At 40.0% G+C, this 26,148-nt stretch overlaps 1 protein-coding gene across 5 annotated transcripts in view; it reads right to left on the reverse strand.

The window, feature by feature from the left end:
- Window positions 1-248: 248 nt before the first annotated feature.
- grm5b (glutamate receptor, metabotropic 5b) overlaps window positions 249-26,148 on the reverse strand; it is a 73,507-nt gene continuing 47,607 nt past the window's right edge. For all 5 annotated transcript variants that reach the window (XM_035951063.2, XM_035951061.2, XM_023276406.3 and 2 more), the window contains exons 7-18: window positions 22,434-22,669; window positions 21,588-21,709; window positions 20,163-20,287; window positions 19,889-20,057; window positions 19,061-19,187; window positions 15,846-15,963; window positions 15,477-15,663; window positions 14,697-14,855; window positions 14,184-14,309; window positions 13,253-13,435; window positions 12,179-12,345; window positions 249-10,166 (exon numbers count right to left, since the gene is read on the reverse strand). In XM_035951063.2, the coding sequence (XP_035806956.1) occupies window positions 9,098-10,166; window positions 12,179-12,345; window positions 13,253-13,435; window positions 14,184-14,309; window positions 14,697-14,855; window positions 15,477-15,663; window positions 15,846-15,963; window positions 19,061-19,187; window positions 19,889-20,057; window positions 20,163-20,287; window positions 21,588-21,709; window positions 22,434-22,669 (2,788 nt within the window). In that variant the 3' untranslated portion in view covers window positions 249-9,097. The remainder of the gene's footprint in view (window positions 10,167-12,178; window positions 12,346-13,252; window positions 13,436-14,183; window positions 14,310-14,696; window positions 14,856-15,476; window positions 15,664-15,845; window positions 15,964-19,060; window positions 19,188-19,888; window positions 20,058-20,162; window positions 20,288-21,587; window positions 21,710-22,433; window positions 22,670-26,148) is intronic.

Consider the following 26,148-nt stretch of genomic DNA (forward strand, 5'->3'; position numbering starts at 1 on the left):
CCTGTAGATGTGTCACTCATTACTAGATTTCTGGTCTGACTCCACTCTGAATTATCACTGCCTATTATCATTTACACTACAGGGCGTACTTGGTTGCTTTATAGCTTCCATTCTGTCATAGAGATGTCGTGTTAAAACAACAAATACTTATTACTGTATTACATGTTGCGCTTATATTTTTGTTCAGTATAAATTTTCAACAACCCACTTTGGGGTAATTGACTAAAAATCTACAAAGAACAAAGACAGGGAGGTCATAGTTTTTTTAATAACGATTTCAATAATGATTCAAAGGTACTTCGTAGTACAATTACACAATGATTATCAATGGCAACAAAAAAACAAACGTAAAAAAGAAAACCCTTTTTTGTTTGCAAGTTTTCTCCCCACACATCACATCCCATCTCCTGTCAGACTCCATAGCACTGATAAATGGTCGTCACACTGTCAAAAATACCTGCGTTCAAGCCCAGTAAAAAAAAAAAAAAAACACAACCATGTGTCATCATGATTCAGAGCCGTAAGTTAAGAGTTAAAGAACACTCTGTGACTTTTTTTTCCCTTTTTAAGTGGTCTCTTCTAGCTCTTTCTTGGTGCCCAGCAGGTGGGCGTTTGACTGCAGTGAGTCAAAGTATGGTGGCTTTTAAAAAATCCACCTGTTAATGCCAAAGTACTGTGGCAGCACAGCGTTTGTGCCAAGAAGAGACAGGCTCAACAAAAGACTGAATTCACATGTTCCCTTACCCAACACATTTTTAAAAATCACAGAGTTACTTTTCTGGTCTGAGGATGTGCAGGATGCTACAGCTGCCTCCTGCTTATCGGACCGCTAGTGCTTCACTGTTCTTCCTTTTGCACAGGCTTCTGGAGGCTTGTGATTCTCCTGTGACCCCAGCAGATTCCCGCCTTTCAATTGTTAATACGACATAAAAAGTAAGGAAGGGATGCAAGGACAGAGGAAGCAGAGCAAAATGCCAAATGAGAGGCCCGGGACAACAAAGACGTGCACTCTGAAAACACTGTTCACCTACAATGTGAACATATTTATGAGTATTGTGCAAGATTTGATATTTGGGTTTTTTTTTTCAAGAGAACTAAGTAGACTTGTTGACAAATACTTTAACAATTTATTAAATGTGCTTTTATTTCCCCAAAATGACATATATATGTGAATCCTTGCTCCTCTGTTAAACAAAAACACTGCAGTTGTATTAAAAAACAAGAAACGTTCTATTAACCCCTCCCACTCTCTGTGCTCTTTACTGTTCCCAGTGGCCACAGATTGGCTCGGAGAAGGGCATTCATACGAATAACTGTGGGCCAATTTGGAAGAGGAGATAAAGATTTGTTAATTGGGAGATGAGAAGAACTCTGTTTTGGCCAAATCTGCTCCATGTCTGTTGGGAACCTCCAGAAAGCCTGTGAACAAGGCTCCAGTGTCAGCAACAAACACTGTGGAATCCAGTGTTTGTTATGTTTGAGGCAAGTCTAAAGCTCATTTGTGGGCTCAATCAGTAATTAAAATTTGCCTGAAGCAGACAAAATCCTCACCTTGCCCATCAGAAACCCCCCCGCTAAAAAGTCACTTGAGAACAAACTGTATTTTCCAAACAGCTAGAGCCATATATTCTCATATTTGACACTTTACAAAGCTGAGTGAAAATATTCATAAATAATCAAATATCCAAATATAAAACTATCCTCCATCACATCGATATATAGCATCAAATTACATTCTACAGTTTTGAACATCAGGAAAAAGCAAAAACAAAACAGGAAAGCTTTAAAAAAAACAAACAAACATCATGTTCATTAAAAATAACTCGGCAACAATCAAATGTCCGAATGGGAGGATGAACACTACCATATTTCCTGTTTAGCATATTCATCATCAGCATATTGGCACTGGTAGACAGCTCAGGAAAGGATATATAATTCCAATTTTTGAAAACAGAAGCAGTGTAGTCACATTTCAGTAGTGTTTATCCACCCTTGTTAAAAAAAAAAAAAAAAACGCAGTTGCACTTGAAATAAAAAGATGAGAAAGTTGGCACTGAGTAGAGGAGCTTATGTTAACAACACTGTGATGAAACACCACTGGAGTCTGGGGACGCGCTGCAATTTAAGCCCGACTTTGCTGTTATTTTTTAAAAAATAAATAAGTATACATTTGTCATAAATTTAATTTTCATTAATAGTCATTTTCTGTTTGGAGTGAATAAATACTTTTAAATGAACATAGCAAAAATATAACAATCTCACTAGAGAGAATTGATCTCATTTCACTCCTGTTTAATTGCATTTACCTGCCATTATTTTCTTTTTGTCAAAAAGTAGTCACTTCAATGACCTCAGCTGAATGAGGGTTTTGATAAATCTGGGTTGTAAAGAAACTGGAACACAACACAGGGCCTTAATTTATATGCAGATGAGCTGCCTTTGTCAAGAATAAGTGAAAGTTGTTTTTTTTTTCTTTTTTTTTGCTCGGATCATTCACCTCAGTGTTCCAGAAAAACACAAAACATGCTTGTAAGCTTGTAAAATGACACGACATCTGAAGCCAGTAATTAAACAAGATAGTTCTGATTATCTCAAAGTGAGTAAGAATGTAAACATCACGTCTATAGGCAACATTCATCTCTTATTTATATCGTTAACACTCTACTGTCAAACGCTCTACTGAAAATAGAATCTCATCAGAATTTAAAGTAGGGGTATTAATCAGGATTTTGCTTGTGTTTGTGTCCAAAGCAGTAATCTCAGCTTACGAGGAATATAAAAAGCACGCAGCAAATACCGAGGAAATCATCCACATCGGTGTTTCTTTGATACCATCATGCCCTGCAAGGATACCTCTGTGTCATGTGGTGTAATGTAACAGTTCAGTTCGGTTAAACTCTCGTATAAATAGAAAGATGGGAGAAGTTAGCTTAACTAAGTATATTTTCACAAACCATCAACACACTGCTCTGTATGGAAAACAATATTGCCCTAAAAACAACACAGACCCATTTAATAAGTTATTTCATTTTCTAACAAACCCTGAAGCCACGTAAATACATAAACTCCTCTCTTATTTCTAATCAATACAACACATGACTTAACCTCTTATTAAACATATCCTCCTCCTGTCTCCTCTGCACTAACTACCTAAAAATCCCTTTACCCTATTGGCTGTGGAAGCGATAACATATTAAAACACATATGTCCTTCACTCACTTATAAAAAGCAACATTCAAATCAGCAGCTCCAAACAAACTTACAAAAATACTGTTGATGATTTTTAAGACGTCTAGCCGTCATCCTCAAGGCCGTGAGTTTCATTAAACTGGCTGCAGCAAAAGTGGATTCATTAACCCTCCGCCAAAGAACTCAACATTCAGGACACTGATATGCACCTTGTAATGTTTTGTACAGCACAGTTTAGAGTCTAAATGCCTTTACTTTATCCTGAAAAAGCAACCTGTTGCACTAAATCATTCTTCAACTTATGTTGGCCAATTGTGAGGAATGTGGTTTGGGCCTTTTTAAACAATATCTCTCTCAATATCAGTTCCTTTTCATACTGCTTTTTACAACATGTTTTTCTGGTTTGTAGTGTTATACTGTGATAATAAAAAAAAACCAATCTAACTCTTAAACAAACTAACTCCACAAATGAGGCATTTATCCGTTTCTGTTGGCTACTGTGCAAGAAAACAAATAACAGCATTAACCTAAATGTCAAGGAATTTAGTGCTTAGCAGAAACAGGGGAGAGGAGTTTGTTGAGATCAGCCTCAGAATACAAAAGAACTTTGATCTCCACTCAACAGCTACTTTTTGTTCCCAGAAGCCTCTTTTGATTGGCTAATTTCGGTAACACTGTTAAGAAACAATGTGTGGCATTTACCAAATTACACTCACAAAGGTGTTTACCAGGAGAAGGTATTTCTAGTAATTATGTGAGAGCCTGTCAGAGGGGTCATAAAACAAAGTTCACCAAAGCTGCCCTAACAGTGGACACAGCCATGCATCTATGTGCTGTTTACACAGTAAACATAGCTGTTTTTCAGCATCAAATCAACCAAATAATCAGGCAAAGGCAGTGGGGGAGGCTGCTCTATCACTCCCCACTGCCTATCAAACTGAAAATTGATCCCTAATGGAGAAATTCCTGTTGTTCACGTATCTTCCTGAACACAGAATTGAACGCTCAGCCTCAGAGCGCCACTCTTGGATCTGATAGAGAGCTAATTATGTCTTGCTCAACTGCAATCCAGCAGGGCAGCGAAGGCTTACAAAGAACAAGGCCTGCCTTAGCACAACATCAACCAAAAAAAAAGATTGTTTAAAATGCAGTTATAAATAAAGCTGTAGGAAAACATGTGACACAGCACCAGGATTACGTATATCTGGCTCTGAACCAGGGTTTAAGGATTAGAGACAAGATATCCTGCAGACTGGTTTTATATTTAATGCAAAATTGATAAAATAAATGACCTTTTTCAACTTGATCGGCAGATGAGCATGTCTGGATTAAAAGTATTTTTTAGCACAGGGATTATCAACCCAATACTTTAGAGTGCATTTACAAAAAAAAAAAAAAGTCAGCCAACAGCACTTTGGGTACACATCATCAGGAGATCATCTTCATGACGAGAATAAGATTGTAGCCAACACCATCAACGCCGTCATTATCGTGTTTTGGCAAGACTAGGAAGGGAGATATCAATTAAACCGAGATTACCCTAGATTCATAGGAGTAGTAGCATTTGGCAATGCCTGAGGGAGGGCTGAACTGTGGGGCAATGGCATTATTTTGTCATCTAAATGTCCTGTCTGCATACTGTAGTTGGACTTCTTTTGTGTTAATAAAGGGGTGATTATTTGTCATGCCATGTTTAGAAATTTCAAACTTTACCTGGAGGAAAAATCACATGAACGCTGAAGAGACTGAAATAATCAAATCTGTTAAAATGCTCGATTAAAGCTAGATAAGTAATTGAAACTGCGGCTCAATGAGTTTGAATAAAGCTTACAAGTCAACGTGTGCTCGATTCTCTGCTAATTTCCTGCAGTTTCATGAAGCTCATGGCATCCTCTTACAACCTGTACCTTGTCTTTTCAGTGGAAATTTGATATCGGTCATGTCGGATCTAAATGTAAGATGATGTCACATAAGTGAGCCCTTTAAGAGAGTAAGAAAGCAATAGATGAGAGCGCTGATCCTGTCTTTTTCTGCAGAGGCAGCACATGACTGTCGAGCTTCACCCGGGGGGCTGATAACACGCAGCTGAAGTGCTGAAGCAAGCTCCTCGTTACTCTCTCAGCACGGGATAAACACCGTCAGTGACAGCAGCACGTAAACCAGCTCCTCCCCAATAACATCATAACAACAGCACAGGTTTGTTTTTGGATAAGAGGTCAGGGCATGGATTATTAAAATTAGATGAGCAGATGTAGCACTAATGATGCACTGACAGCATTTTGAGGCAGGAACAGGAACCAGTTACGGTCACTGTTTTTTTGTCATGTCGTTTTCCGTGTAAATTTTGTATCCTGAACATAAGCAAAAGTTTCTGAGCAATTATCGCAGATGTTGCTTCAGATGTTGTATTCACTTGGCTTTTTTCCCCCTTTGGGATCCAAGAAGATGCTTATTCTCTTGCTCTGACTGGCAGAGACATACTAGTTTAAGGACACCACACCAGGTAACTTACCACCACCAAATAGCAGCAAAAATAAATAATAATAACTATATATCACATATTCCATCTCTTTAACCCTCTAGCTAGGTATGCCATCAGTTATTTGGATGTTGAGATCGAAGACTGAACTTTGAAAACTCAGTAGAAAAGGTAGAACCACAGGCCGGATGTGAGAAGATAACATTGCAAGAATAATGAATCACGCCTTCTTTGTTACTAGAAATCACTTAAGAAAAATTATCTACCCACCATCCTCAAACCGCAATTCAAAGACTAAAAGAAAAATAAAAAAAAGACAATCTAAAACATTAGGATTTAAGAAACCCCAGATGCGTATACATATGGATAATATTGCTTTTACACTGGAAAATGTGGAATATTTATATAGAAAATATCCAAAACAATAGAAACAGCTTTACATTTACATTTTTTTCTGTTTTTTATGAAACCACATATTTACCCACAACCTACTAAGCTAAGCCCTCCCTAACCCCTTTGGCACAATAATCATATTGTCATTAATTATTATTATATTGTTGAATTACAAGACATTTGAATAGGAATGGTCACTCACACATTCAGAGTAGTAACACAGTTTCTGTAGTCGTAACACATATTGGTACTGTATGTTATAACATAGCTCAAAAACATCTCTTTTTTTGTTTTTTTCACCTTTGTTGATATGTAAATAAATTCACTTTCATCGAAAACAAAACAGAACTGTCTTTGCATGCCCTTATTATTTACAGAATCACTTTGTCTGAGTTTGTTCTTGCTGGCTACTGCAGAGCACAAATGCTAAACTAAAAAGGAGAAATCTGACTGTGGACTGCATCTGCATCAGTCAGCTGTCACAGCAGACGAATGCACATGCTGCGGAGAATATGGAGATCATGATGGACAACAAGAAACAGGCAACATTTTGAAGCACTAATTTTTGTTTGTGGAACTGGTAATTAGCTTTAGTTTAGTAAAATATGTAAACGAGATGACAAATCAAATGTAAAAATGCCTTTCTTGTGTATCATAACTATGTGACTTCAGTTTGTTTTCCTCTGTGGAGGGAGCTGACGCAAAGCCAAGGCCCCATTTCTCAAAAGCATCTTAGTGAATGCATTCATCGGCACATTTCATCTCCTGGTACTCCTCTATGTTGGCACCATTAATTACATTCCATTTAAAGGCAGATCCAAATCTTATATCGCCAAATGTGATATTTTAGGTACTACAATTCTGCTCACCCAAATTTACAGGCATTTATAAACATTAGAAAATCATATTCTCCCCTACAGTCCTGCAAAAAGCCTTGACATACATACTATTACTGCCCAACACGTTTTAGATAAGTTATGTTCACTCGCAACATTTTTTTCCAATTCAGTAAGTATGACATAAGGCCAGACCTTACAGTGCAGAGTATCATGGACCTAATTTTTTTTGAATCACTGAATCATTTTCTTGCTGAGAGTGAGGTGAGGATATCTATACCATTCTCATGCCTGTCCCATCAACATGAAGATAACACCAGAAGCCAGTTAGCTTAGTATAAAGACGGTTAACAGTTAAGCCTGGCTGTGATCAAAATCTGCCTTCCAGCAACTCTAAAGTATTTCAAATGTAGAATCTCTTTTGCTTAATGCAAACCAAAACCACAGTAGGAAAAACACAGAGCGGGATTTTATACAGGGTTATGTACCAGACATTTATTTGGCCATGACTTCCTAAAAATACTGTCATCGTCATGAAGTTGCCAGGCAACTAGCACAGATATCATATATATACCTGACAGATATGAGAGTGGTGCTGACCATCTCATCTAACTCTCCACAAGACAGCAAATTTACCAAAATAAGGAAGGCTTCACGCGGCTAACAATTTGACCAGTTATGCTGGATGTCAGTCATCATCTACCGTCTACCACCATGGTCCTGTGTGACTGACAGCAAAGCAATAATGCAGAGTGGACTGTTTTTCTCCAAATAAAATAAACTTCATATAAACAGTTCACTTAATATTCTTTTTTTTTTTTGTTTACATCTTTGGTTGCTCTGCCTGTAATGTCTGAAACGAGTGGAGACATTTAAAAAAACTCAAAGCGCCTGTGTAACAGACGATCCTCGTCGAGGCTGAGGAGGAGGCTTCTCTCTCAGCTTGAATCTATCAGTTTGTGCCTGCTAACATTGGACACAACTGTGATTCAAATTAATGGCATTCAAAGCACTGTCTTTGATGAAGCAGAGTGAATGTGTCCTGCTGACACATTGTATAAAGAAAATGTCACGACTGGGATCCAGCTAAGCCTTACAAAATGCACTGTTAAATGTCACACGCTAACAATAAGAGTCTAGGTCAGATTTCTGCCAATAATCCACCTGAACAAGATTTAATGACTAAGATGTTTATGGTAAAACAAGGCCTGGTCTTGTCAATCCCTCCGCTCCTTCTTTCTGAGGTCACAGACAGAAAGCTACAAAAGGTTTGGTCCCACCTGCTTCAGAAATCATGTAGAAAATATACATTCAAACTTCTGAAGAAACTTAACAGGAAGAGTAGAAAATATTGAAACACTGGCAAGATTTTTTTTTTTTTAAAAAAAAGCTGTAAGACAAAAAGAGGCTGAGGAAAAGGAAGCGATGTAGTGGGATCAGATTGGAGAACTGAATAAATAAAAAGATGCTTTTGTCAGAGTAACATACTGCCTTAGTATGTTAACACTGTTAATGCAATGCACTTTTGTCAGAAGCATGTTGGATTTTATCATCAAAGAAAAATCCATAACTTCTCACATATTTACAGTGTTTTCCCTTACATTATATTTGTATGGGTGTGCTCACACTTATATGGTTGTAAGTGTGTGCATGTGTGTCTATGAGCAAATATATATGTGCCCTTGATAGCCTCAGTGCAGTTCTTACAGGCTGTGGGAGTCTCATCAACACTCAGTGCTGTCATGGTGCCATCGTCTCTCATTAGAATACACTCGCACACCAACGCACACACAAACACACATTCACAATCTCTAATTAGTTGATAGCCGAGTTACCTTAAGGCCACTACTCAAACCTAAATGATACATGGCCTCAGACCTTCAGGAATGATCTCTGGTGTTGCTGACGCCAAAACGCTTCAGTTACAGTAGCCATTTTTGCAGTTTTAAATCCTCATTCGTCAGAGACAGCACTAAGAAAATACGAGATGGGCAAGCTCCTTATACTTGCATCTCACTGTGAACATGTAAACACAAACACAGCTTGGTGTCTTCACCAACCAGCCCTCCATTACTACTTAACGTCAGGTTTTTATTCCACGCAGGGATGAATGGATTTCAGTCTATCCGTCGTCTTTTCTCCGTACGACGTGTTGTTTTTGAGAGCTCCTCTTTGCGTTTCTTAACTCATCATCTCGGCCTCACAGTGAGGATGAACTCTGGCTGTAGTTTCTGAGTGTCAGGCTGTATCTGGGCGTAGGTGGGGAGGGAGGAGGATGGGAGGGGACAGGGGGGAGACACAGACCCGTCTCTGAGACCGGTGAGCCACTGCTGGACGCCAGAGAGTCGCGGAAGGGTGAGGGCGGAGTCAAAGCGATTAGCTCCTCTTCTAGCTCCGCCCTCCTCAGCGGGGAGTCGGCGAGGCAGGTGACCAGGCCTCCTCGCATAGGGGAGAGTGAGGGGGAGGTCTGGGGATGAGGGGGCGGCAGGGGGTAAGGTGAATGAGGGATTGAGTGAACAGGGCAGCCGCCTCGGCCCCCCATGCTAGACTCTACAGGGGGGAGAGGCTGGACATCAGCGTAGGTGGTGAGGGTTGGGGGCACCTGGAGTTCGCGAGGTAACAGGTAGGGGTCGGCTGCATGAGGAGATGGAGGTGTGTGTTTGTGCGTGTGCGAGTGCGTCGGGGAGGTGGAGAGCATCATGCTGTTGAGTTCGGTAATGTTGGCAGTAAAGCGGTTTACCACGCAACTGATCTGGTCCATCAGTGAACTCTGGGCCTGTCCTGGGCGATCGTCCACGGCAACCAAACGCCCGTCACTCCCAGTCACAACAGAGCCGCTGCTGGGAGGTCCACAACTGCTGCCGCTGCCGCCGCTGCAAATGCTGCTTGAATATTTTGGAATCGTGGCCATCTGAGGCTCCTCTAAACCTATCCTCTGGCTGACCGTGCTGATGGGTGAAGGCGTCTGCGGCCGGTAGGTGATGGAGTAGCGCTCCTCTGCTTCCGAGAGCTCGTACAGGGTTTTGTCGGTAACGCTGTCAGGATGAGTGGGCAGCGACGACATGGAGGGGAGGGAGGGCAGCGGGACATGAGGAGGCAGGTCAGCCCCACCACAGTAACGCTCCTCAGAGGTTTTGGAAAAGGGCTTAATAACAGCAGTCTGATTGTTCTCCTTCTTCTTGATGTGGAAAGAGAGTCGCTGCCACAGGTGGTTGCCACGTGAACTGCTGCGCTCTGTCTGCGCCCAAGATACTGATTTACCATTGGAGCTGCAGAACAGAAAGGAAGGAAATAAAGCAAAGACAGGGGAAGGTGGTGTTAGAGCTGTCAGTTTTCTTTGTTAGTCTGATATCGAATCCATTTTGCACAATTTGCATCGTACAAACACTTTTTGTTTTATATTTTTAGTTAAGATGCACCAGAAGGTGAGTTTAATTTTTTTTTTGACTTGTTTATTTGTGTTCCGATCCAGGCTTTAGTTTGACAAACGGAGGTCTGAATGGAGAAAAGAGAACTGAACATTAGAGTCTAAACATTTCTTTCATTTCCTCCAACTGTAGACTCTATTTTGTGCCCGACAGCTGAATGTGCAAACTATAAATACACTCAACGTCCAAATTTGTAGTTTGATATTTTCTGTTTGTGATAGTAATTTTGAATCACATTTTATGACATTTCAAATACACATATTCTGTTTTTTACTACAATGATTGATTGCTTACTTGTTTACTAAGGCAGACAGTAAAATTAATATTGTAAAGTTACTTTGCCACTTGTTTCTTCAGTGAATGTCAGTTCATTATGCTGTTCAATTATTTTCAGTCTATTTTGTGACCCTGATGAGTAGAGTTAATTAATAAATACAAACATATTAAAATGCAGACTTGACTCAGCCAGGGAAAATTAGTTTGACTTAATATAATAAATTTCTGTCCTATATATACCCAGCAATCTGTTCTTCATTTTTCTTTGTCAGGTTCCCTCACAATTTTTCCACTTTTCTCTGCTTCACATCAGTCACAGCGCTCTGTCCCTTTCCCCCCCTCCATCCTTTTGTCAGGTTAATTAGTGTGATTAATCTATAGTGGAACTCCTGATTAAATCGCACACTATTGTGGCTGTGGATGAAACAAACTCAAATCACCCTGGAGACACGCACACCCACAGGAACATAGACTCTGTGATATTCAGATCTCTACGTACATACATACAAACATACATACATGTGCAGCTCATGTTCAGTTCTGTGATCTACACGTTTGATCCCAGAGAAAGAGACTCATACAGCAACCTATGGCCTGAGCCTGACCTGCTACTGGTAGGGGCACATGTTGCACATACTAAAGAAGTAATTGATTGAGCTTATCTTACTTTGGCTGTATCCAGCTCCATTGTTAATCTTAATGTCTGATGAAGGTAAATCAAGTCCACTCTAGCAGTTCAAACACTGGGTTCAAACCTCAGTCAAACATTTATTTCTTTCAAACATTTGTTCTTTTCCTTCTGGACTGTTGGATTCATGTCTGTCTGCATCTGTTCAGTCTACACAATGACAGCATCTCAAAGCCAACATCTTCCAGGCCTGCACTGAAGAGCAAGACAGCCCTGTCAATTACCACCACCCACAGAGAACGATTGGACCCAAAGAGATAGAGAAAAAATAGAGAAAACGAAGATGGAAACACTCCTGACATTTCTTATAAGGCCGTGATTGAAATCTTGCTTGCCAAGCGGGGTGAGCTGGAGTAACCTGCTGACAAACGAAAATGTGTTCTTGTCTTTTTTTTCTCCCTTTTCATTTTGGGCAAGTGGTTGTGCGTCACTCCCTTTGTGTCCTTTGATCGGTTTCTTGTCACTGTAGATGACTTGTGGATGGCCTTAAGCTGGGTGTGAACGCTATTATGTCTCCCTTTCACACTACTTTTCAGCCTTTTCCTCTCTTTCTCTTGCTCCTTCTCCTAATCATCTTTTTCTTTATATTTCTCTTTCCAGTCTTATCCTCTTTTCCTCCGTTCATTCCGGTCTCACTCCTTCTTTGCCATGTCTCCATTAGACAATTGTCTACAGTTCATGTTAGGGTCACAAGAACAGTCAAGCAGATTCAGGGACTTCAGAGAATCAATCTCTCGAAGCACTCAAACACACACACACTTGCACCATAAATAGTCTCAGAGTAGGGCCATTACAGAAATGGTCCCTTGGACTGTAACTGATGAGTAACCTGGCATTAACCTGGACAGCAAGCCTCTCGTGTACACACAGTCCACACACAAGGATGTACCTGAGTGTTTCTGCAGTGGAGCCTCTGCGTTTCCACAGGTTAACCAGACTAGAAGAGCGACTGGCAGCTGAGGACGATTTGCCATCACCAACATGCATGCGCACCACTGTGCTAGTGGTAAAGGCACTGCGCACATTACGCTCTGGTTTGGCCAGAATGATGTACACCTAACATGAAATAGAAAATAACATCTTATTTAGACATGGCTTAACAGTTAACCACTTAATTTCATACAGTACCAGAACAGCAAAGACATACAGCACCATGTTGTTTTCTGTCTGTCTAAACAAAACTGTCTTTTACTACATGTTATTTTAGGAAGAATAATGAAGGCCCTCACAACTTGCATTTTTATTGTAAAAATATAATAATAAGACAATTCTCAAAGAGAAAGCAGTTAAGTGTTTTGATTGCATTTCTGGTGTTGTTTAAATACAGCCTTTCTCCTTGAAGCTTAAACATCAAGCTGCTGTAAGCAGGAAAAGCGTACATGACAATACTTTAAATGGGTTTTTTCACGTGAATGCTGGCATTCAGTGAAAACTTAATTCAAGTTTCTAATTATTTATTCACTAACTAGATTTGAACACTCACTTCCAATTACAAGGTGTTTACTGGGAGTGCTGCCTGTTCTTTACCACTTTAAGAGGTACTCTCAGACGAACAAAGCTCAAAGGCAACAACAAAAAAACAAAAACAAAGACTAGCCTTCATCACACAAATGGAAGAAAATTGTGTTGTAGTGCAAAACATGCAGTAAAAACTCTACCAGGAAAAAATAAATGTATACAGTTAGAAGAAGAAGTTCTTCTTTATAATTCTGAGTGCACCGATAAATATTCACAACAGAGGATAGAAGTGCTCCAAGTTACTGAAAGAACATATACAGATTTTAGTGCTGTTGTAATGGGTAACAGAAGTTTATTATACCTTGTGCAGTGATTTAGATTGCAACCACAATATGTACTATTCATAAATGCCTGACAAGCAACCAGAAAAGGTGTGAAAGTGTGAAGGAATATATAGATCAAAGCAGTAATAGGGAGAAACTATGGATTTCAGCTTCAACCTTACCTTGGGTACAAACATGCAGCACAGAGCCACGGTGGCACTGAGGCTGACACTGAAGCACATGGTGATAATTTTGTAGTTGGAGCCAAAGTAGATGGGTACAAACGCCAGCCAGATAATACAGGTGGTGTACATTGTGAAGGCAATGTATTTAGCCTCGTTGAAATTAGCTGGGACGTTGCGGGTCTTGGAGAGACAAAGAAAGAAAGACAGTAAGAGAAAAGGCAAGCATAAGCAAATACTGAAGCATTCCTTTACTGCTGTTCTGTGTTCTGTATATTCTGCCATAGATTAGGAAAATAAAGCAAAGATAGACATTGTTAGCTTTTTGACAGCAGCCTAACACACAAGGTAAACCCACTTCCTGGACATTACGGGTACAGCTTTATTCCGAATCTCACCATGTACATCAGGTACACTGGTTTAGTACTGGGTTCATGAACATATTTAATTTATTTGCTTGAAGTGCAGTGCATTTCAGCTTTGCCTCTTTTTACAATCCTGTTCTCACACTCCACAGAAAATGGATGGTTGCAAGCCACAGATAATCAAACACTGACTTTATAATGTGCTTGGTGTAGCAGAACTTCATTTACTGCTGCTGAAAGGTTTTAGAGCAGTAAACATAAACAGCAGTTCACTATTTTTTTCACCTTATGTCTGTGAGACTTTTGTCACATGCAGCACCTTGTAGTAAAACATGTACTGTACATACTACAAATTGGATATACAAGCAATAGGTATGTTATTTCTTCACATAACAACCTATGGCTCTTACAGCATGTATACCCGGAGCTTTGCATTTTAAATTCCACTGATTGATACATTTGTTAGGTGTTATATACTTCTTAAAGTCAGATGCAATACTGTGGTACAGAAAAAGTGCCAAGTTGACACAAGTGTTTTGTTATGTAGGTAGCACTCAAAGTAGTACCTTGAAGGCATAAAAGGTGCAGCTGAGGATGAGGAGGCCATTGTATCCCAGCGGGGCAACCACACCGAGGTTAGTGGTGTTGCAAATGAGGTTGACCTGGCGGATGCTCGGGTAGTCATGGATCACCTGTAGACGCAGGAAGGAACATGACAGTTCAGTGATTCGAAGCTGAACAAAGCCATAGCTAGAAGTACCGTTTCATTGCTTCTTCAAGCAATTATGTAACAGAGACATTAAAAAACACCTGGGTAAACAAGGCAAACTGCTTTGATTTGCTACACTGCCGCCTCTACATGCTCAGAATTCTGAGTTTGCTAGCAAAGAATTCAGTGGCACAGGTTTAAAGAACTACTGTATTTTTCAAATGGTCTTAAAACATCAATAATATACTGTACATAGAAACAGATTCCTCTGGAGAGTAAAAGCCCTAATTCAACTCATTCTTCTTTATTTCTCTGTTAATTTTTCTACCAACCTGCTCTTAAGTCACACACCTGTTCAGAGAAAGCTTACCTCAGGTGGCTCCATGAGGAAGAGAGCCACAATGATACCCAGCTGTAGCAGTATGAGGAGGAAGGCAATGATGAGCTGAGCACAGGCAGACATGAAGCGAGGTTTCTTTGTACAGATCTTCTTCTTGCTTCCTGCCAGGATCCGAGCGATGCGGTTGGTCTAAAGTCAAATCCAAACATCATCAGGACATACAGTAAGTACTGAAGATCTTTTATCTATACTCTAGTGATGTGCTTTCTGTTTTTCTATGCTGCAGTCACAGTAATTATGCAGACTTATCAATGAGGATCACATGAATTGCACACAGGAGTCGAAATCTATTGCTATAAGCCCAAGTTTATTTTTAATGGAGAGCTTATTCTAGTTCCCTGTCATCTATGACTATTGACTCTCTGATCCCTCAGTATTCCCATAACCCCCTGGGAGAGGGGCAGGACAGACCTATTGCTATCTTCTGATGTTATGGCACCAACGTCACCTCATTCTATATTAACCTGCAGTATCAGGGGACTATGACCCCTGCTTTTTTCCATAATTCAATCTGTTTACTTCACAGATTTAATTCCATCTACAGATGTATCCCCGATGCAGACTCGCTGTCATCTGAAAATTTTCTGTGACAATTCCCCAATAAACATCAATAACTAGGGCAGGCAGCATGCAGTATATGTAAGGCCAGGGGTAGTCCAAGTCTTTGGGTGTAGTTTTTGTAGCCTCACACCTCCCACAATCGCTGCACTGTGCATCTTATACTTAACAAACCCATAACTCGCTCCTTACCTTGGTGACAAGCGCAGAGTAGCTCATGGCAGGCGACAGGCCGATTCCCAGTCGTTGGAGGTAGCAGTGGATGACATGGGGTTTAGCGATGAGGCTGAACGTACACAGATATCCCAGACAGATCCCTGCCAGTATTATGTAACACAGCTCCCTGCTGGAAGATTTAACCACCGGAGTGTCCCGGAACCTGAACATATACATTCAGATGAAGAGTTATGTCCAGAAACACGCACATGTAAGGCATAATGGTTCATAATGGTTATGAAGTTCAAAATTAGTGTCCAAGTGCATGTTTTCATACAGAGTAGCACTGCTTGTATTGTTCCCCTTATTTCTTACATTATCTAAGACAAATAAGAGATTTCTTACCTGATGAAGACTGCAGTGACAAAGAATGTAGCCATGAAACCGAGGCAGGCAAAGACCACTGCAGCAATGGGTTCAGGGTCACCCCAACGCAGGTACTCCACTGGTATTGGGTCACAGCCTGGAGAGAGGGGATGCAAGTATGTGAACAAGTATTTCTAGGAAGCTCAACAACTGCATAATGTAGAATCAGCTATTGGCCACACTGCCCCAATATTTAAGTGCTTTTTTATTTTCTCTGTTTTCTCTCTCACTTTCCTTTTCCTTCTCTGTAACATCCAGTTTTCAACTAGCCTGACTCAAACTGAACTTCAATGAACAAGGGTTGCCCAATGCCCAACAGCCTGTACAGATCAAGGTTGGAATCACACATGTTACGCCTGCAGGAATCTGGGTGGGAAAGCCTTGACTATCTAGCTGACCAGCTTTGCTTGCAGTCAAAGCCTGCATCTTGTGTAAACAGCTCACTGTGGGAATGCTGGGGCTTTGATTTATTATAAACTCCATAATAAGCAAACAGGGCTGAACAGAAATTCCTGGTATAAAGGGCGATTAATGCCCCCCTGGGTAAAATGCTACACAAATGAATGATTATTCAGGTAATATCAATCTGTATTGAATCCATTACTGCATTATGGATATACCAATTACTCCCAATCACTCTTTCGTTATCCGCTGTTGCACGAACACACCTCTTTCTCAACAATATTGCAACTTGCTTTTGTATATTACCTCTAATACTAATAATACTCTACTAATACTTTGTAGTCCACTCTTTCATTATTGTCCCTCCATTTGTGTCTCTTTTCCTCCTCTTCCTTCTGTGTCAATCAATATTTCTTGTCTGTTTGCTGTCACTCTTTTTCTTTTTAATACTTCATCCATCACTCTGCCCATTTCCATTTCCCCTAATATCTCCTTTATCTCTCCACATCCTTATCCCTCCCACCTTGTTCCCTAATTCTCTTCCTCCATCTCTGTCTTCCTTATAGGCAAGAAGATAAAGTGCCATTAATTAAAGGGACAGTTCTAATTATGATCCATCTTAATGCTTCCTGAAATTATCCAGCCGCTTGGTTGAGATGTACTGCAGAAGCAGAGAAACATAGACACAGTGTCTGTTCCTCCACATTTTCTCTCTTTTGCTTTTACTGTTCTTCCTCTTTCAAACATGCACACACCTCATATAACACTGCAAACTCCAAAATGATAAAGAGGCACAGAACAGTCATTGAAAAAGACTTAACTAATTTAATAACTGTGCTGTTAACATGGTCAATGAGGTTTATTAAATCAGTGATGTGGTTAGGTCTAGGGGCATAAACAACAGCCTCATTGCTGAATGGGAGCCAAGGGGACTGTGACAAATGGAGGAACAATGTCGATCAGCAGCATTCTGCATGTGGTTCACTTGCAGGATTACATCAATGAAATACCAAGCACCATTTCAGTTAAAACTGGATAAAATCTACTTAAATCGTAATCTAAAACAGTGTGAGGTGTTCTCATCTCATTTTAAGAATGCTTATATAAATAAATAAAGCTCCTCAGCGCAAGAGAGACAATGCTTTACTTATTTATTTTTTACACACACAGCACAGTCCTTTTTAGAGACAAAGACTGCAGTAACTTTGCCTAGTCATGAGGGGCAAAGACCACAAACCCATGAAAATGGAAGGTGGGTGGAAACTAAGGAACTTGGGGAGAATTTAGCTCCAGTGAATCCTGCCCACATTAATCTAGATGCCAGGCTTAAAATCCCAGATCAGTTTTTTTCTCATGGGCTTTCTTGGAACAGTCCAAAAGCATTGGCCACATCAGCAATTTAACACTTAATTAGTTCACAGAACCTGCAGGAAATTGTGTAGTGTTTGACCATAAGCCAAACTGGTGCATTAACGGGAGCAGGACCATTTTGGGGGGGGTTCAGTAAATATAAAGTTTGGAGGCAAACTCCTTCAAACACTCTTAGACTCAGAATGTGGAACTTCACCGATCAGTGGAGAGGCTCAAATCCCAAAACTAATCCTCCCTTTTTTTTTCTCCTTTCACTCTCCCTGGCTGCTGCTTGTGTCAGAGCTTCTATTCATCTCCATCTCTCCCTCTTTCTTTCAGACTCACTTTTACCATTGCTTTATGTTTCTAAGTCACTTCTCTAAGACTTTTTCTTGCTTGCACTCTATTGCTGTCTCAAAAACTGTCTTAGAGCTTGCTATGGTTTTCACACCCACTTTACTTCTGTCCCTGTCAGCCGAGACCTGGCTCTGCCTTGTCTGTTTCTTCTGCCTCTTTATCTTTTCCTCTCTTCATCTCTCACACTTTTTCTCGCCCTTCTTTTGGCCTGCGGGAGAAAGATCAAAATGTCTGCTGGTGGAACAGGGCAAGCAGTTTGTTTACACCTCATTATTACTGTTCCATATAGCTCCGCAGGGGGACATGCAGCACTTATTGTTGATGAAAGGAGACACATGCACGTAGCCATAAACATAAACTTGTACACACAAAAACACACAAACTAATGCATAGATAATCCCAATCACGCCTTCAATTCTTTATCTTCTTTTTGCACTGTCAATTTTCTATTTATCATTTACTCTTTGTTTCAGTTTAAGGATGCTTCTGTCTCTGGCAACAAAGCCCCATCTGAATTTTCAGCAGGGCTCGATTCATGTTTTAATCATTGAGTTTGGTGAGGAGCTAGCAAGCAGTATAATGAGCGGCTGAAAACATAACAAGGCAATATCCAACCGCTTCGAACGCAATGGAGGGGAAATAAATTTTCATTGCAACTGAAATTGTATTTGCATTGGAAGCTGCTCTTGATGCAGAATAATTAAAGCACTAGTGACCATGTCGGTAACAAATTAAAGAGATGAGAGAGAAAGAGTGGATGGGAGAGGAGGGAGAAATGAGAAAGAAGAGGGGAGGGTGAAATGGAATGACTGTCTCCCAGTTTCTCTCTAGTAAGTGGTGCAGGTATAATAACAATGCTATAATGGATCAAGGAAGGAAACTCATTTTAATCGTATTCTGCTTACCGTTCTTTATCTTTCCTATGATCCCACATGCATGCATGCATATTTATTGCTTTATTACGATCACTCCTACAGTTACATTACTGTAATACTGTAGTGTTTCTATTCAGGTATTTTCATGGTAATGTGGAAATGTATCTAAGATTGCAGATAAAGGATGTAAATAAACATAGAGATACTAACCTGTGAGGTCATCAGTAGGCCAGGAGCCCAGTTCACAGGCTCGGCAGGTGTACTCGTCAAACACAAATTCATTTTCTTTGCAGGGAGTGCACGTCCAACAGCAACTCACCTCACCTTTACGGATCACCTGAAAGAGATAAAATGCAGAGTGTCTATGTGAATTTTCCTTTGTGTAAATGCTTGCAGTGAGTTGGCATGTATAGAATTTGCCTGCATGCCACCTCACAAAAACCAGCCAGTGTATTTATCTGAAGCTTTACTTTTAGTCAAGCCAAGTCAAGCAGAGAAGATCTGACGGTGGGGGCAAACTGCTCCACAGTCTGGGGGCAGCAAAATAAAACAGCTTGATAACCTTTGGATTGTGACATGTGATGAGGAACAGAGAAATATAACCAATCAAGGGATCTGAGGGTTCTGGATATAGAAGACAGGCTGAGGAGATCTGAGATGTAGGCTGGTGCCAAACCACACAGAGCTTTTATAAACAAATTTAATCAGCTTACAATGAAAATAAAAATTACCCAAGATCCCTTTATACACAGCATTTAATTTATGTAAGCTCTTAGATGTGTTGTAACTAATTACATGTATGAAAATTCATGAAAATGCAGTCATGTATAATGAATACTCCTTATGACTGCTTTGAATTTTGTCCGTGGATGGATGCTGGATTGAAAATATTGCACATAATGACCTTACTAAAAATGGCTTCCTGCAAAGTGTGAACACAAGATATTTTTTTTTTTTAGATATTTTACACAGTGCACGTACATGCTTGAAAAAAATACCTACTTTAGCCACAAATTCCATCTATATTTGTCAGCTTACCTTTATCTGTCCTTTGTCACAGGGTTCACTGCAGACTGACTTGATAATGGATTCTTTGTTGGGCCAGATTTCATCGTCATCTATCTTCAAACCCCTGTTGTCCCAACTTCCAACGTTAATGTAATCGTAATAATCCTTCCCCATCTTTTTGAAGTTCATTATTTCATACCTATAAATAAAAGGCACACATACAGTATATACCAATGCCTCTACAACCCAAACCAGCCAATCAAAAAAGCCATCCATGACAACTCTGCCCAGGTGCAGTGCCTACCTGCCAGGTGAGTCTCCATTTTCATCAAATAAGATTCCTTCTCCTGACACACCGGTAAAGTTGGTTTTCATCAGGAAGTCGAGCAGTCTAGCACCATCTATAGGTCGCATGGCATCACACAGGCCCTTCAAATACATGAACAGTTAAGTCGTATTCAACAGAAATGTTTTGGCTAACATATTAAATGTTTCATCTAAGTTTTTATGATATGAGGAAATTCTCATTAAAATAACTGTTTGCATATAAATGGTAAAAAAAATATCCTATAGGTCAACCTAAGCTTGATTAAGTATAGTCACATGTTTGCTGTACTGTGGAGCTGACAAAATATAAAGACATTATAAAGATTTGAGATTTTATTTCTTTAACACAACTGTCCCTTTCAGGACACTTACTGTAATTTTATTTTTACAAACAATTTAGAAGCTTAGTCGTAATTGAGCGCTAATGCCCAAAATATTTTCATTGATGTGTCTGCAAGAATTAAGTTTTAAGTCATTCCCACAAAGATAAAACAAACGTCAAAGTCTACAAAATGATTCTATTTTGTACAATTCCATCTAAATTTCTAAGTTTAAATATAATTATCAAGTATTATTTTTCAGTTCATGCAATCATCCAAGTTTCTGTCTTACACTTTTCAGGTAAATGCACAGTGGGATCCAAAATCTGACACCACATCAGAAAGCTATCATAATTTTGTTGAATCCAAAAAATAATCATAAAGTTTTTTTGTAAATATAAAAAAAAAACACAAGAAGTCATAAGTACAAATGAGAGGAAATATTTAAGATACTGCCCTATTTCTAGGTCAACAATCATATTTCAGCAAATTTGTGACAATGGCCATGTTAGCTCTTTTATACAAAAGATCTCCTTGAGTTGTTTCCTTTCCACTGAAGTATATGATCTTACAAGGTAGCTTTGTGATAGTGGTGAAAATGGCATCAGAACTAAAGGAAGCTGTCAGAAGTCAATGCAAAGAGAGGATTTCTCAGTGGCATATCATGTCTAAACCAAGGGATTCTAAGGCAGATGCCATATTTAGAGTCCTTGTAAAAATGGAAATGGATCAGTTGTACAATTAGGCAGACAAAAGTGACCACGGTACCAGAAGATGAATGCATCAAGTGTTGTTCACCAAGAGACAGAAAAGTAATTTCAACAGAAATCCTGTATTAAATTCAAAACAAATGCAAACCAGGGGTTTCTTTGCAGCAAGTCTCAGATTTCTGGACCCCACTGTATGTAATGTCACAATATGTCAAAAAAGTACCACAGGCCTCCTGTAACATTCCAGCAGCAAAAGCCAGGCTGGTGCACTCTTTGTCTCCCAGTATTTCCACTTTTCACCCCTTCATCTCCACGGATTATTACTTTGGTTTGTCGTAGTATGCATCTCCATTTATCCAGAGCAGCACCTACCTGATAGCCTGGGCAGAGAGACCGTTGCATGTTATGCAGACCATATGCCATTGAGTAGATGGCATTAATGACAAAACCCATCTTAGTGTCCTGTGCATACTGCTGCCGAAGGGACTCTCGCTCTGCAGAGGTGGATGGGGTGGGGGGGGATTAGGTTGGTGAGGAGAAAAATGTATCAGAGCAACTCTTAATTTCCCTTCTAGTTATATGAAAAACTGTTCTTTTTTGCATCAACATCAAAGACCACTCTCTTTTCTCTTCCTCATCAGTTACTTCCCACCTCCACATCTCATTTCTTTCTGTCTCTTTCTATGTCCTGTTCATTTGTATTTCATGTCCCATTTCATTAGAATACATGAGACATGACTCCCTTTGAAGCAGTGCTCACACACTGCTTTGCCTATGAATGGGGGGAATGAAACAGAGAGAGATAGATGGGAGAGATGAATACAAAAATGAAAATAAAGGGAGGGCTCACTCACAGCCACAAGAGATATCTCCAAATTAACTGGAAAAATTGATTGTGTATCCATATGGTCAGTGAGTAGGTGTGTGGATGTGTGTTCAGCCAGTCTGTTTGTATGTTATTTGCACTAATCGTGGCCATTATGAAAGCCCATCAATAAAAATGCAGACGGGTGCTGTAACTTGTTATGACCCAAAATGACCCAAAACAATTCCTTCTCTCTTTTACTGCACCCAAATATAGGACAGGACAGCTGTAAATTTTAGACCATACCCCAAAAAATCTCACAGGACTTAACAATTAAGAAAAAAACAATGTTCCTGTGCAGTAACTACAAAGTATTCCATTTTGGCGTTCTTTACATTTCTGTCTGCACTTACTGCTGCAGGTGCGGTTGTACTTGCTGCTCTCCTGTGGGTGGCCTTTCAGTCGACAGTGAAAACGATGCTGCCAGAATTCTGGAAACCAAGGGTTCCTGTGGTTGTTTTCAGGACGAAGCTTAAGGTAATATTCATCAAACCATTTCACGTCAGCAGACTGGAGTTTGATGGTGATACCACCGGCCGCTTCCCTAACGTAGCCATCTGTCACATCATATCTGTCCGCCCATCCATCACTGCAAAGAAGACATGAAAACACAAGAAGAAACTCTTAGCAAACTCTAACACCCCAATCAATTTATTCAATCAGTTTATCAATGGTGATGAATATACTTGCTGCACATCAAAACAACATTTCTTGTTTGTTGTTGGAGGAGTCATTTGATGTCAAAATGCTTATGCAGATTACACTGAACAGGTTTGCAAATAGCAGACATCAATAATACAGGAGAAGTACAACATCTAACTATTACAAGCAGAAGTTAAAATAACATAGTGTTTATGACAGTAAAGCACAACACATGTCAGTCACTTGCACTATTACATGAACTGCATGTCAAGCATGTGGAAGTCCCACCATACCTAATGTGAGCGAGTCAAAAGGCAGGTCGCCAAAAAAACAAATAAACAATCAAAACAGAGGAGGAAAAAGAACATACAGGGAAGTTATAGTGCTGCAGGTGCAGGAGGAACAGAAGGTACTGTTTTGTTATTTTGATGAGGAGTATAGTATTCTGTCTCCTTTTGGGTCAAAATCTAAATGAACTGAAACCAATTCCAAGCTGTGTGATGCCAGTCAGAAATGTTATAAGGTAGTGACTCATCACTAACGGAATACTGAATAGAAATTCATGACAGAATTTCAAAGAAGGAAAGAAAGCCGCCAATCATCTGCTAAACTGAAAATTATCCAGCCAGTCGTGTTGCTGCACTGACGCAAGCAGTGATGTAAAACTGAGAGCATACATAATAGAAGTATTACTGTGGGGGGAAAAAAACTCTTTTTAAAACCTTGCTTTAGGATTAACTTCATAATTTTCAACTAGTTATTCTATTCATGGATTTTTTATGCTGTGGTGAACATCCAAATGGTAGGTATAACTTCCTCCCCATTCATGTAAATAGGAAGTTGGTCTTGTTAGTCTAGAGGCGCTACCAAGATGACTGCTGACTGGTGAGAGTTGTTCTAGAGGGATGTTGCACCAATCCATGCTTGGCTTTGGACCAGAGAAGGTTGGGCCAGCACAGCCCACCCTCACTTCATACAGGCAGCCCTGCAGGAGTTAGGATTCAGGTGAGACCTGCATTCTTTCTCTGTTTTTTATAAGCAGCCAACAACACACTGCAGACAACAGAGATAGCTTGTTAGATATAATCACAAAGCTTGTTGTGAATTAACTAAGACATAAAATGAAATACTTTCTCCAGAACTCAGAGAATTTGGGTTGCAGTAATTAAGTTAAGCAAGTTTTTAGGCTGTTGTACAATTCCTTGTACAATTGTTCTCTCTGTTTTTGTCTTGAAAACTATCCCTTGCCTCCTTTACAATATGGAGATCTGTGAAGTCTTTGTCTCCACTCATTCCTCCACCGCTTGCTGCAGCTCAAACTCACCAGCTCTCTGTACAACTGCGCTGTAAAACTTCTCTACTCGCTCCTGGAGTAATACAGGAGCAATTCAGCCATTCATGTTGGAACTGCAAACCAATTTTTAAGAAGAATAATGACAATGAAAGGCCCACTCCACAAACTGACAGGCATAGTCCCTTAGGTTTGTTACATATGAAACCCTGGCTGTCTGAATCCATGTATTGGAGGCAGTTGTTGGTACACTGCAGTTAGAAGGTGGTAATGCTGAGCCATGGCAATGATATATCATCTAGTATATAAAAAAACACAGGATACGTGTTACAGTGGACTCCATTTGGAAATGTGGAAGCAGATAATGCCAGCAACCCAGAGAATGGCCATAGCAATAAAAATGACTTTTATTTAACATGAATGCATCATGTGGGTCTATGGACCATTTATAGGACCAACACTATAGGGTTTACTGCTAGGAGTTAACATAATCAAATTGATTAGCTGACCAAGTAAGAAACACATAAACCAGAATATGCAGAGCTGCAAAGAAAAGTGGGTCACCCATTACCCACTTTTGCTATCTTCATTGAGATGGAATTACAATACATAGCTACGTGTATGCTGTTGTGCTTGGGTTGCTTGAATTCCAAGGTAGAAGACATTTACTTAGTGAGTTATCCAGTTTCCTTGGAAGAATGAACAAAGAAAGAGAATGAGCAACAGAAGGATGGGAAGGCAAGCAAGAAACAGGAAAACAGAAATAGTGAATCGGGGGGGAGAAAAACTGAAAGGAGGCAGAAACAGAATGATTATCAGACACACAAAGGACGTGTGGGAGGGAGGTCTTACATCATTATGGGCAATGTTCAAAATTCATCATACTGTTGAGAAATAGGCCCAACCACTATGCACAGACGCAAATACACACACACACACACACACACACACACACACACACACACACACACACACACACACTGAAACATGGCAGTGGGAATATTCAAGCATACGCCAGCCGGGTGCTGAGATGATCTAGGTCAAATGGAGTATTTTGGCTGCAGCTCAGCAGCCATGCCCCATCAGACACCAGCAAGACGAATAGAACTACCTCACAATGCACATACATAAAGTGTGTGGAGATATATCGCTGTAGTTTGCATTTTTGTTGGGGAGAGATTTGGGTTTACTGCTCCTCAAGGAAGAACAGATGGCAAAGTGAGTGTGTGTGAGAGACACAGATAAAGAGAGAGAAGTGGATGTGAATGACAAATCTTCTCTTGTCCTTTCACAACTACTGCCAACATGGCTGCAAGCAACACAATGGTCCTCAGCTCTTCCACTGGTTTCTTTCTGTCTTCTTTCTTTTCTTTTCTTTCAGCCTGTCTATCCATCTTTCTTGCTTCTTTTCTGTCTTTCTTTCTGAGTTCTGTCTTTCTTTCTTTCTTTCCCCCTCTCTGAGCCTCCAGAGAACAAAACTCATTTTCTCCTACAGCAATCCATGCAGCTTCAGTGTGTTTGGAGAACCAGCGTATTTGTGTGATAGTTTGCATGTGCGTGTACACGAGTGTAAACTGTGTTTTCAGTCTGCCACCAATCTTCAACTGTCCCTCTTTTTCTCTTTCTTAATGTCATTGTTGCTGTCACCCTCTGCCTCTGAGCTGTGGTCATAAATCACAATGGAAGCATTTCTAGATTGCTATCCATTACCTGTTACCATCCACATAAATGTGCATAAGGATGTAACGTGTGTAAATGAATGGTGTCATATTTGCTCGGTGGGGAAAGGGTCGGACATTGATGGGGAAGCACACGTTGGTTCTGTAGTTAGAGCCTGTATGGCTCGTTTCAACAGATTTGCCAAGAAATGCTACTTTAGCAGACACAGACGGATTTCTCTGGCAAAGCGAGAGCAAAGGTGGAAATATGTTTTCAGTGTTGTTTGCTTGTCTGTCAGAAACAAAAATTACATGAAATATGTTTTGGAAAAGCTAGATATGAAGCTAGACTGAAGGAAATTCATTCAATTCCAAACAAGGGCTGAAGTAACCAGGCATTGTTTCAGTCATTTGTCAGAATTTGCAAATTAACTGGAGAGAAAGTTGAAAGATGTGACTGCAAAGATTTTTATCACT

The sequence above is a fragment of the Amphiprion ocellaris genome, chromosome 7, assembly GCF_022539595.1.
Source record: "Amphiprion ocellaris isolate individual 3 ecotype Okinawa chromosome 7, ASM2253959v1, whole genome shotgun sequence".
In the NCBI taxonomy this organism is placed as follows: Eukaryota; Metazoa; Chordata; class Actinopteri; family Pomacentridae; genus Amphiprion; species Amphiprion ocellaris.